This window comes from Vulpes vulpes, chromosome 7 (assembly GCF_048418805.1).
Source record: "Vulpes vulpes isolate BD-2025 chromosome 7, VulVul3, whole genome shotgun sequence".
Lineage (NCBI taxonomy): Eukaryota > Metazoa > Chordata > Mammalia > Carnivora > Canidae > Vulpes > Vulpes vulpes.
In genome coordinates, this window is record NC_132786.1 from 20,580,362 (window position 1) to 20,594,219 (window position 13,858).

The 13,858-nt window shown below is 35.1% G+C and overlaps 1 protein-coding gene across 28 annotated transcripts in view; it reads right to left on the reverse strand.

The window, feature by feature from the left end:
* KMT2C (lysine methyltransferase 2C) overlaps positions 1-13,858 on the reverse strand; it is a 284,827-nt gene that overhangs the window by 114,231 nt on the left and 156,738 nt on the right. For all 28 annotated transcript variants that reach the window (XM_072763203.1, XM_072763205.1, XM_072763209.1 and 25 more), the window contains exons 7-9: positions 11,323-11,485; positions 3,296-3,467; positions 1,269-1,383 (exon numbers count right to left, since the gene is read on the reverse strand). In XM_072763203.1, the coding sequence (XP_072619304.1) occupies positions 1,269-1,383; positions 3,296-3,467; positions 11,323-11,485 (450 nt within the window). The remainder of the gene's footprint in view (positions 1-1,268; positions 1,384-3,295; positions 3,468-11,322; positions 11,486-13,858) is intronic.

A 13,858-nucleotide genomic window follows, 5' to 3' on the forward strand; every position in this document is an offset into this window, starting at 1 on the left:
AAAGAATATCCAGAAAAAAATAAAAATAACTGAAAATACATCTTAAAAGTGTCACACCAAGCAGAAAGACTGGTATCTTGAGCAATGGAAAAATGTCTTACAGACCTTCTCTAACACTCTAAACTAAAAGAAACTTTTTTTTTTTTAATTTTATTTATTTATGATAGTCACAGAGAGAGAGAGAGAGAGAGGCAGAGACACAGGCAGAGGGAGAAGCAGGCTCCATGCACCGGGCGCCCGACGTGGGATTCGATCCCGGGTCTCCAGGATCGCGCCCTGGGCCAAAGACAGGCGCCAAACCGCTGCGCCACCCAGGGATCCCCTAAAAGAAACTTTAAACAGCATCTATAAAATAAATATCTAAGTAAAGAATTACTTACTAAAGCTGCAACAGGGAAGGGACAGTATACATATACAGTATGATTCCAAATATTTAATACAAGTGTACTTATACACAAAAATGTGATGTACATATAAAATCATTATATTAAAAAAAATCACTATATTATCACCAAAATGTAGTGTATTTTACCTCTGCATTTTAAGTTAACGGATTTTAAAACTATTGCTGTGTGTTCTGGTACCCTCATGGGGCTACTACATCTCTGGGGTTTCTGGGAAGATTAAAGATAAATCATTCAAAACAATTTCTAAGCCATGAAGCACCATACATATGTTAACATGTTCATAATAGCATTTTTCATAATAGCCTAAAATTGTAAATGACCCAAATGTTCACCAAGTGAGTCAATAAACAATCTGTGGTATGGCCACTACTTGGCAATAAATAGGAATCACTAATGATATGCACAAAAACATGGCTGATTCTCAAAATAATCATGTTGAGTTTAAAAAGCGAGACCCCCCCAAAAAAAGAGTATATACTCTAGGATGTCACTTATATAAAACTCTAGAAAATGCAAATTAATTGATGGTGAGTGAAAGCAGACTGCCTGGAAGACAAGAGGGGAGGTGGGAATGGGTGAACAGTTGGAAAAGAGGGATTCCCAAGGGACACCATGAAACTTTTACAGTGATGAATGTGGTCATTATCCTGAAGGTGATGATGGTTTCATAAATGTACATGTGTCAAATTAAATTACAAACTTTAAATACTTGCAGTTTACTGAATATCAATTATACATCAATAAAGTTATTCTTTAAAAAGTTGATGATAATGTATATATTTGAATAGGTATCCGATTTGTCTGCTCTATATAAGAAGCATACAGATGAAGATACTTTTCTTAAAAAAATAAACAACTTACTTTGCATTTCCAGCCATTGGTTGGTACTGATTTCATAACTGGTTGAAGACAAAAAGTATGATACCCTTTGTCACACGTATCACACACTAGCATCTTGCTATCTTCTCCCGATTGTCTAAAAAATAAGATAGCATTAATGATGCCTTATCTTTAAACTTATGTTTATAACATAAGTAATCATGAGAAGAATCAGTCCTAGGAACTGCCTAGTTCATCAATTCCTCAGTGTCTGTTTTGTCTATACTCAGATAATAATAGAGATAACCCCCTAGAGGATGAGACAGCCATCTTCCTGAGGTCCCTACAGGATCATCCTTACTGAATGCTCACCTATGGTGAATCTGCTTTAGTCACGTGTGTATTCCTGCAGAGTAGGGCAAGATGAATGACTCTTTACTTTTTAAATATCTCAGTAAACATTCTAGGGGATGGATCTCTGATAGGTGATGCTGCATGGGAAGGAACAAATCTTGGCATTGGGAATTGGAAAGACATTGTCATATAATAAAAAGTGGATCAAATTTGGCATCAGACCTATATTTGTATTCCGACTACTGTTTTACTAGTTGTGTGATTCCTAAATAAAATAAGCTTAGTCCTCTTGGTTTCAGGTACAAAATGTGAACAATAAAGACACTGAGAATTAATTATTCTGGTTGAAGAGCTTAGAACATCCAGTAAACATTAGTGCTAAATAAACAGGTGTAAGAATCATCTTGTAATAATTATTAAGAATTGTAGTCAAAAACCTAAACTCTTTTCCTGAACATATGTGTGCCCCAAAGATTGGGCCCCTGCCCTACAGCATGAGCTCTGCCTTGATTCTTGGCTATCAACCACTCTCAGAGACTAAGAATTTAATTAAAGAGGAGGGGAAAAGAAAAACTGGGGAATGAAAGAAGAAGAGCTGAGAGAGAAGGCGCTGAGTAAAACCTGGGGACAACTAGAAGTTAAAAAGGAAGATGGGTTAGTTGGCCTCCAGTAATTTCTTATTCAGTTTAATAAACTCTATATATAAAATTTTATGTTTTATGTCTTTAGCTACATGGAAAGATCTTAGAGGGAAAGCAATCTTTCTTCAAGTTTTCTTATTCCTTCCCAAGAAACTAGGCACAGATACAAGATATCAAATAAATGTTTACTGATATTTTAATTTTTACCAAAATATAAAAGCATGTGGTCCTATTTATTCCACATAATTTTAAGATATTGATGCTTATTGTCATCAAATTAAATTACAAATAAAAGACTGATCATGGCAGGGGTGGGCATGATTTCTCCTGTTACGAAAGTCCTCAGCTTGTAAACTATTTGAAGACTGCTATAGATGCAGATAACTTCCCCAAATTATCATGCTAATTAGTACCAGGAGGAAAACAAAAATCACAGAAAAGATTGGAGGAATAACCAAAGGATGGAATATAACAAATAGAAAAAGATAACCCCATTACAAATGTTTAAATGCCATACAATAATAACTACTTCTTTTCAGGATTATGGTGACTACGATTGATTGGAGGTAACCTCTTTCAGATAGATACAGGTTTTGGGGTATTTTATTTTTGTTTTGTTTTGTTTTTAAGTAGTCTTAGAATAAACTGTTCTTCCTGGAATGGAAATTCAAACATATCACTGATTCTTTCACTCACTCTCATAACTACTTTCTGCAATTAGAGGTTTATTTTCCTATTAAATCTTCACCCCAGTCTGTCTCAAAAATAGTTGCTTTATTTTTCTAATGCTTTTTTAAGTTGTTAACATCATTTGCTTAAAATGTTTGGCAAATTTAAATTAGATTTTTAAGCAACCAGAGGAATTTAAAATTATTAAAATTAGTTTTTGTTTAAACTTATTTCAAAGTAATGTTAATAAATACCTAGCAATTTTTTAAAGACATGATGAAGTCAGTGGGAATGAATATAGCCGCAGTACCAACAACCTTTATCATATTACACAAACCTTTAGCACCTAATAATAGGGTCTCTCTTAATCTCAATACACACCTTTGAGTTGAAATTAAAACTTACTTGCAGTTCTGGCACACTTTGCACTCAGGGCATTGCCAACCTGCCCGTTTTAATGGAGTAACCGCTATATCCAGGCACATTCCATGATAGTGCTGACCACAAGTAGTACAAAAGAACTGATCTAAGAGGTCTCCCGGGCTGTCGCACACTGCACAGTTTGCATCTTCCTTTGCTATAATTAACAGTAAAACAATGAAATTGTTGTATAAGAGTTTAATATTTTTCTGACTTTACAATTTAAAAATCACTTGAAGGGAATTTGCATGGTAAATCTTTCAGACAATTGAGGTTATCCACATTGAACTGATATCCAATCAGAAGAAGGTCTCAGTAAAAACACTGTAATGTATTTAATCTAAAATTAATTCCATTAATCATAGAAGTTTTGCATATTTGTGCCTACATCTACCTAAGACCATAGGCAGTTCTTCTCTAATTTTATATCCCTGGTACTGGTGATGATGCTGGGCACCTACTTAATGTTCAACATACACTTGTTGAAAAGAACCAAACAGGAAAATATCAACTGAGAAATGGCCTGTGGTGTGTAAAAATAACCATTTTATTTGGATGTTAAATATATTTTAAAAATTAACAAGGTAGGTCAAGAGACAAATTTAAGAAATGATAAGATTATATTAAATGCTTCTTAAGCATAAACACACTGATTTTTATTCAGATCAAATATATATTTTTAATACTGGAAAACATCATATGAAGGAGAACATTAAAGATGGAAGCTACATATTCATACACAAACACAAAACTTCATATACTAATTCTATATTCATCTATATTAATTGCCAGTTTGTAAAAAGATATAAAAAACTATATAATTATGGACATCATCTATCCCTAAATATGAATTAAAAGAAATAGCACTTTTTAGGTCCTTTTACCGTCTAAAATAAAAAATAAATGTAAGAATAAACTGCCTTGCCAAGTACACACTTAAACTTATGCATATCACAATAAGAAAAATAATGTGTTCTCAAAATCATACCAATTCGATGATATATATGTCTATATGTGACACTCAGGTTCTCAACTAGATGGTTTGATTAAATAATTATCTAAAGATTGTTTTAAATTGTATACATGAACCTTTTTCTCTCTTTTATTTTTTGAAGGTTTGGTCAGTCCTCTTTGGCTATGAGGACTTTCTACCTTATTTTTTTCCCAGTCAAGCATCTTGAAATAGAGTAATAATCTATTCCTTTTACTTGGCAAACTGGTTTTATAGGCCATAAAACCTCTGACATACAGACTTTTTGTTTTTATTTCAAAGTCCTCTTAAAATGATAAAAAACCATTTGTGGTTTGAGGGCAGTAGTAAAACAAGTCCTGGGATATATCTGGACTGCCAGCTGGAACCCTGGCGCTACCCTCATGAGGCTACCAATGATCTATGAAATCCAATGATTATTTCTTTAAGCTTATCTTATTTGCACTTTGCAGCATTTCCATTACTATCTACTCCCACATTACAGTTCCCCTTACCTTGGCTTCTGTGATGACAGCTTTCTCCTGATTTCTCCTTAGGTCTCCCATGCCTCCCTCTCATGCTCCTATGTTAGCTTTTGTCTCCCTACAATTCCTCTATATGTTGGAGTATCTTGGGATTTCATCCTATTCCTTCTTTTAATAATTTCCCATGGTTTCCCTTTGTGATCACACCAATTCCCATGTTAAAAAAACACCACCACGATTCCCAAATCTGTATCACCAGTCACCAACTTCTTCCTAAACTACAAGATGTTACTTTCAAGTCTCACTAGACCTCAATAGCCAGATGTTCTAAAAATACTCAAAACAACACTTCTAAAATAAAATATTTTTTAAACCTAAACCTCTCTCCTTATTCTCAACCAGCTGGGTAAAGGCTGAGACTTTAATATCACTATTATTCCTCCCTGACCCAACATATCTAACCAGACACCAATTCTTACTGAGTTAACTTTCTACATAGCCTTTTTCCTTATATTTATAGAGTTCAGTTCAGTCCACCCTGCCTTGGCAATTACAGTATCTTCTAAATAGAATCCCTCCTTATGGATCTGACCTTTTCCCTAATCATCATCTACCCATCAAGAGTAAGTTTTCTAAATTGTGAATCTGTTATGCTCTGCTTAAATTAAAATTTTACCAATACGCCCTTTTTACTCTAAAAGAAAAAAGATCAAAATCTTCTAGCAGAGAAGACCAAAAAAGAAAAAGTCCTTCCTCCCTTTCCAATGGAATCTCATGACCACTCACTCTTCCTGGTGATACCAAGCAGTTTGCTATGCAGGTTCACACAACATGCTGTTCAATGCTTGCATGCTTGTATACATTGTTCCCCACTACTTGAGATTTTGTTCCTTTGCTGTGCTGTGCCATGCCCCTAGTTCTTTCCAAAGAGGATCTCAAAACTCTGCTCACACATAGCCCGGAATACCTAATGTTACCACACCGAAAGATCCATCCATCCAATTGTTGAATATTCCTTTTCCTCACATACTGAGAATAAACTGTTATATATAGTCAAGTAATTACAACACAATACTATGAACCCCTTAAAGGGAAGGGACCCTGCCTTTTTAAACTTTGTATATTCAAATCCCTAGCACAAATCAAGTCTTATTAAATATATCTTAAATGAAGAACTTGTTTCCAAAATCACTTTTAATGACTCTGATTGGCATTTAAAATAAATCATTAACTTAAAAATGGAAACATCATAAAAAATGGAGTCACAAATTAATTCATTTTTTATAAAAATGACACAATAGGGCGAATTTTTTAATACTAAAAGAGTACCAGTATTTACTCATTTGAGCTATGTACATTTAAAAACTAATCCTTGATTTTTGCTTACTCTCAAAACTTATAGAAATTGAAGCAAATATTGTGCTGTTTATGACACTCAGTTCATCTTTCTATTATAATTTGCAGGGAACACTGTCTAAATGCTTCTATGAAAATTTCCAGTTTCCTCTTCTGCCACTTAACTTGCTATGGTAGCTACTAGTCACATGTGGCTACTGGGCAACTGAAATGTGATTGTCCAAATTGACATGTGCTGTACATATAAAATGCACCCTAGATTCTAAAGACTTACTAGGAAAAAAATGTCAAACATCTCAAAAATTTTACTGCTTGTATGTTGAAATATTAATATTTGGACACACTGGGCTAAATATGTATTTTTAAATTAATTATAATTTTAAAAATTTTTTAACATGACTACTAGAAAACTATATATTGTTCACATATTTCTATTGCACATCACTTTTTTTTACAGCAAAGCCCATTCTACAATAAGATAACTATATATATATCACTGTGGCAGAGATTACTTCTTACTCTATGATTATTTGCAGCAATTCCTTAATGGCAATACTGTCATGTTGTTCCACTAATATGGATCACTGGTAATAAATTAGACAAAGAAAAACATTCACATGATACATTCATTCTAAAAACATTTACTGTGCATTTTGTAAAAATAATAATAGAAAAAAAGCACTTCATCAAGAAATGAGGTTGGTTCCAACCATTTCCTCAAGCAGGAAGAAGATAACAGAAATACCAAAAAAGCCTTTTGGAGGGCAAGCAAAATATGGTAATACTGGATAGCTTAAGTGTCATGTCAGAAATAAGCATATGGACATATATATACATATATGTCCCGCAGAAACATTAAGTTTGAAGCAATAATCAAACAATGAAGTGAAATTTTTCTTTAAGCACTTGAAAAAGCAGAAGAGATTGAATGAAAAACCAAAGCTAAAGCCAATGTAAGAGAAAGCAGGAATTAAATCCAGGTCAGTTTGGCTCCAAAGATCATGCTCTTTACTAACTGAAATTTACTCCCACTGCTAGGGCAAATAAGGTGAAGAACATCTACGCATGTACAAAAGTAAGAAGGAAAGTGCCAGCAGAGGCATAGAATGGAGAGGCTAAATGATGGAGGGGGAGCAAGAAAAGCAGAAGAAACAGCAGGTACAGCTGTCGACAAGATCATGTCCTGTGACAATAGAAGGGATGGAGGAAAAGACAAGAACACTGAGCCTAAACAAGAAGGGACCATGTCAGAGACACTTGGTCAAGCTGGAAGGTGAGACCACTGCTTATGCAGGAGAATAAAAGCACTGGTGAAGAGGAACAAAAGTCAAATTGCTGCCAGACAGCATCAATCGAAGGACTTCATCCGCACAGCTTTTGTAACTTCCATCAACGTCACAGCACGTATCATCTCTGCTTACATTACTGGTAGGATACTGTGCTGGACTAAATGCAATTGCTAGCAAGAAAAAGGAAACATGGATGTTGTCCAGAGAGGCGGGCTCACAGGACAGGTAGGTAGGTAAGAAAGGATATATACATATATATATTTGACTGACAAAATTTAGGGTAATAGAAACATAGCAGGACTTGGTACAAAGAGATACAAAAACAACCCAGAAAATGAAGTAAGAGAAGTCAAAACTGAATGATGAAAGTAAATACACTGGGGGCAAGGGGAATGAAGAGATACAGCACTGCCTCGTTTAATGCTTCAAAAACTTCTCACTGCAGACAGGATATCTAAACCCTTGCCTTGTTCACAAGATCTAGGTGGTCTAGTCTTTGTTTGCTCTGATGTTGTCTCTACCAACCACCTAGGAGATACTAGGTTCCAGGCACAACGACATGTCAGGCCCATTCCTCAAGACTTGTGCAGTATCTGTTCACTTTCTGGAATGTCCTTTCCTCTGATCTTGCATGGTTGGCTCCTAGCCATTTAGCTTTCCCTGAGAGGCAAAATACTACTCAGTAAGTATACCTGGCTATGTCTCCGAGATGGATATTTAGTGCAAAATTCCTAGACAAGGTCATTGTATATTTGCATCATCATGAAAATAATGATGAAGCCAGGACTGGCATTTATCTATGACAAGGCATTCTAAAATTGTTTTCTGATGAAAATCTTGGCCTGGCTCACAGGTTCCCTCTTTGCTGAGGTTTCTTTCTAATGAAGTCTTTTTTTTTTTTTTAAGATTTTATTTATTTATTCATAAGAGACAGAGAGAGACAGAGAGAGAGAGAGAGAGAGAGAGAGAGAGGCAGAGACACAGGCAGAGGGAGAAGCAGACTCCAAGCAGGAGCCTGATATGGGACTTGATCCCGGATCTCCAGGATCACACCCTGGGCTGAAGGCAGCACTAAACCGCTGAGCCACCCGGGCTGCCCAAATGAAGTCTTTTTTTTTTTCAACTTTCACAAAAAGATGTCAATCCAACTCCTACCTCAGCTAACTATAAAGCATATTGCTCTATTCTTAACCAACAGCATAAAGTAATATATTCAATTTATATATATAATTTGAGTCTTAGATAAGAGCTGGAATAGCTACCATTTTGTAAAGCAATTCATATATACAAGGTAAAATGCTAAATGGTTTCCATTGATTGTTATTTAACCCTCATAGTAACACTGTTGTTTAAGCCCCATTTTTAAAAAATAATACCTTGTGCTATGATACACAATTAGGACAACTAGAAACATTTATGAAAGATTTTATGAAGACTATTGCATAATCTTGTAAATTACAATACATTCTACCTGCAATATTCTCTATATCCTTGGATTAAAACAAATAGATGGTCAGAAAGCGGTGTATAGGGCAGCCCCAGTGGCTTAGCAGTTTAGCGCCGCCTTCGACCCAAGGTGTGATCCTGGAGACCCAGGATCAAGTCCCACGTCAGGATCCCTGCATGGAGCCTGCTTCTCCCTCTGCCTGTGTCTCTGCCTCTCTCTCTCTCTCTCTTTGTCTCTAATAAATAAATTTTAAAATCTTAAAAAAAAAAAAAAAAAAAGAAAGCTGTGTATATAGACTGCACTGGTTAAGATTCTTGAGGATTAGAATTTACTCAGATGGACTTCAGTTTCATACCACTGGCTTATTTTGAGGGCTGTTATAAGAAACTGCCCTGTAAAATTTGTTTTGCTGCAGTGTATAAAGTATATACAGTCTCAGTATTAAGTGAATTCTTTGGACATTATTATGAATCAAGTCACTGTTCATATTCCCTTCTTTGTGCTGATTGCTGGAGAGCTATGGAGCCAAGTTTGTGGCTTAGGTCTAGGAAGTATGCATTTATTTCCCAAAATACCAGTGTCACTATTAGCTTCATATTTATACAATCCTTATTTTCCCATGGCCAAATTTCCTTGCATATTTTTAGTTTTATTTTATTCTACTATTCATGTATTTTTATGAGTCTCCATAACTCTATTTTGGAACAAGGCACAGTGCCAATAATTTCAGTCTATCTTTTAGCTCCATGTACCAACAGAGACCTCTCATTGTACGTATAAGTGACAGCAGCTCATCTCCCCTCAGTCCTTACATTTCATTACTTTACACAATATTTATGGTCTCTAACATTAAATGAGGAACACAGTCTGCAGTAGAAAGTAGAATGGCCATTAACTAACAAAATATCTAATAATAGAAATTTGATCACAGAAAAGTTTATATGTTGTTTGCTGAGGTCTAAAGTATGACTAAGTACTGAAGAAAATTCAGATTCTTTTTTCTTCTAAGATTTTATTTATTCGTGAGAGACACACACACACACACAGAGAGAGAGAGAGAGAGAGAGAGAGGCACAGACACAGGCAGAGGAAGAAGCAGGCTCCACGCAGGGAACCCGATGTGGGACTTGATCCCCAGTCTCCAGGATCAGGCCCTGGGCTGAAGGTGGCGCTAAACCACTGAGCCACCCGGGCTGCCCCAGATTCTTAAATACACATACCATTGTTTCATTTGATTGGCAAAGTGCGCTATACCACCCAGAATATAATAAACTATGATGACCGACAGCACACTTGGTGCACCTGTGTGAAGTAATTCATTACATGAGGTCTTAAAATAAGTAACACTCATGACAGCTGCTGTGCATGAATGTTCTTTTTCTCCCAGATTTAAGTATATAATCCCATATATATTTGAAACTTTAAATCCTTATTAGCCTAATTACAACCTGATGTTTCAGCCCTGCCTATAATTTCTGTCTATACATCGATTAAGGACAAAATGATTATACATGTAAACAAAAATAATTTTAACTGAAGATGAAATTATGATTCTGCGATTATACAATCTAACTGTATTTGAGACTATTTTAAGTGTAAGCCTGAGGTAGCTAAATTTATGTTTCACATAGCTGGAAAAGATTTTTTAAAAGCTTTCATAGATATTGCTAAGACACAGATAAAAGCTAACACTGAGGTTAACTAACAGGTAACATAAAAAAGACTAAATAAAACATCACAGAGATTTCACAATGACACTGGAAACTCAATTTATTAGAGGAAAACATCCCAAAGCACACAAACTCATTAGAAACTTATATACTAAGAAAAAGGCAAGATCTCTGTTTGACAATAAAGATAGGAAAGAATTATAATTTCCTGTATAATAAATTTCAAATATTTTCACATAATTATAAAAAACTGTTTGGAAAAGAAAGGAAAAAAGCACAACTGAGGATTACAGGTAATCAAGAAGAAGAACTAACAGAGATTTCTATAATGATTATCAGGGCTATACAATTACCAAGAATTTCAAAAGTGTTTGCTACTCCTATTAATGCATACCCTTAAATAACACCTGAGTGAATTATCTTCTAACTCTCTAACTTGGTGCAGAAGACACTGAATACTGTTTAACTTTTTAAATGGCTTTCTTTACAGTACATATTAAAATATCGTATACTCAGTATTTCTACAGTGGTTTAAAAAAAGTTTTTTAATCAGAATTTAAAACATGCAAACTATCTTTGAAATTTTGAGGAAATAACTTTTAGGATTTAACTTCAATGATACTAGTGATAAGAAATTCTCCCCAAGGATCTCTGGCAAAGATCCCTCAGTTTATCAAGATTATGTAATATTACCTTTTAATACAAGCAAAATAACATTTAGGGAATTTACAACATTCGTTATTTGAAGTAAATACACAGATAAATGTTTTAAAAGTGTATCTATAGTAAACTTACATCTTTCAGGAGCTTGGTCAATGTGCTCTGGACACAGAAGGAAGAAGTTCCTGAAGTCCTGAAAGGTACCAGCTCCAGCAGCACAAGGATAATGGTATATCTGGGTGCATTTCTCTTCACAGCATTTGATAGTGGCTCCAAGGTGCTTACAAAATGCACATCGCTGAAAGGGGGCAAATGGAAAATAAATCTCTTTAGAAAACCTGGTAAAGGAGCATTCAAATGTGGGGCTAGGAAGGTATTAAAAAAAGTCTTGTGTACATTACTAGCAAAATGACTTAAGCTTCCATAATACTAAATAAAGGATCCATTAAAAATAATAAAGTCTAAAGTATTCAGTTGAGCACTTGGTATAATACAGGTTCATCCATTCAAGTTTAGAAAATGAGCATCTCACTTTTTTCTACTGACTTCTGTCAAAATTTAAAATATTTTTTTAATTAGGGGATCCCTGGGTGGCTCAGCGGTTTGGCGCCTGCCTTTGGCCCAGGGTGCGGTCCTGGAGTCCCAGGATCGAGTCCTGAGTCGGGCTCCCGGCATGGAGCCTGCTTCTCCCTCCTCCTGTGTCTCTGCCTCTCTCTTTCTCTCTCTTTATCTATCATGAATAAATAAATAATAAATAAATCTTTTTAAAAAAATTTTTTAATTAGTAATAGGGTTGAAAAGGCAGGTGTTTAGTTGTGGGTTAACAGTTTAAATCTCACCAAAAAACTAATAAAATGCATCTATATTGTTTACAAAACCTTACTATTTTTACCCTACCTAAAAATCAGTATGAAATAAATCACTCAATCATCAAATAAGCTAATGAGGAAAATCACAGAATTAAAGGTACACCTACAAATCTACACACTTCCTTGTAGCAATTAGTTTCAAGTTTCTTAATAAAAATTGGGAATGGGAAGAAAAATCAAGCCATCTGAGTATCTGCTTCCCCTATTTCAGCCTGCCTGCACTCTTTTGCTAGTGATAAAAGCAAAGAAGGAAGCTCCAACAGAAACACAGGGGAAGTGTAAGGCAACTAAAGACGTTAAGTCAGTACAAATTACCTACAATGCAATATGTACTTACTCAGCTTTCCCTAAGAATAATTTAATAAACTCTCCCTCATCCTCCCAAGGTCATTCTGGGTTATCACTTTTTTTGTGGGTCTTTTGCCAGGTGGCCTGCATGGTACAGTATAAAATCTCTGCAGACACCTCACTATCTTCTATAGGCTTCTGTTGTAGCACTCATGCCATTGCATGAGAATTATTTAGATGTCTTCTTTCCTGGATTTCTAGTCCTGGGTCCTTGAGCAGAAACACCATATTTTGCTGTATCTGTTTCTATAGCACTGTGAATGCTGCTTGACACAGAAAGCCCTAATAAACAGGTGTTCAAATTTATATGTACTAAATGGACTTCACTCTTGGTACTCTCTGTTAAGTGTAACTCAAATAATGGAAGCCAAATGGGACAATCTGTGGGAAAACTGAGCCTCCTGAAAGAGACAAAGTTGCTAACATTACTAAGAAGATTTTTTCCTAAAGATTTTATTCATTAATTTGAGACAAAGAAAGAGAATATAAGCAGGGGGGAGAGACGGAGGCAGAGTGAAAGGGAGAGCCAGATGTGGGGCTGGATCCCAAGACCCTGAGATCATGACCAGAGCCAAAGGCAGATGCTCAACCAACTGAGTCACCCCAATGCCCCAAGCAGCTCTTCACATGCTAACATACTTATTCTAATTCTGTTGCTCTAGCAGCAAATGCAATAGTTTTTAAATTATAATTCATTCTAATATTTTATATAAGGCGCCATCAAATTCTTCCTTGTAACCATCAGTCCATGGCACTGAACCAATGTAAGAAAGTTTAGCATCTCTTGATGAGCCTTCTACACATTCTGAGGACTGTCAACAGACCGCTGTAGCTTCTAAGTAACTCATAAACACTAGTTACATCTGTGGCATTTTTATTGTACATAATGTCCACAAGTTCACAAGCTCATAAATATTTAAGTTCTCTTTTTGTATGTACGGGTGTTGCATCATTAAAAAGACAGAAGAAAGCAAGTCTTTACGTATTTTAATAAAGTCTAAAAACTAGCTTTTTCTAAATTTATTTTGATGCTATGACCTCTCAGGGTCTCTAAATATGTTTAGTTTATTAACACAACTCAGAATTAACAACATATGCAACATTTAAGTAGTCTGAGTATCCTTGAGTTATACTGGAAAGACCAAGAAAATGCTGAAGGAGAAAAGTGCATTTACATGTCCAAATGATTGCTAAAAAGTTTTCATATTAACTCATTAACGTAACAAAATAATTTCAGCTAAATTGTTAAAACCTAAAATCTCCATTATTTTTTAACATATGACAAGCTATACAGAAGCCTTTTGCACTAAAAATAATTTTGGTGAATAAAATATAATGACTTATTTAAGTGCATAATAAGGAAACAAAATAATTTAAATTGATCCTTTTCCCAATGTCTATATCATTTTAGAAACATCAACACGTTCTCTTAATCACATTTGCAATGGAAAATA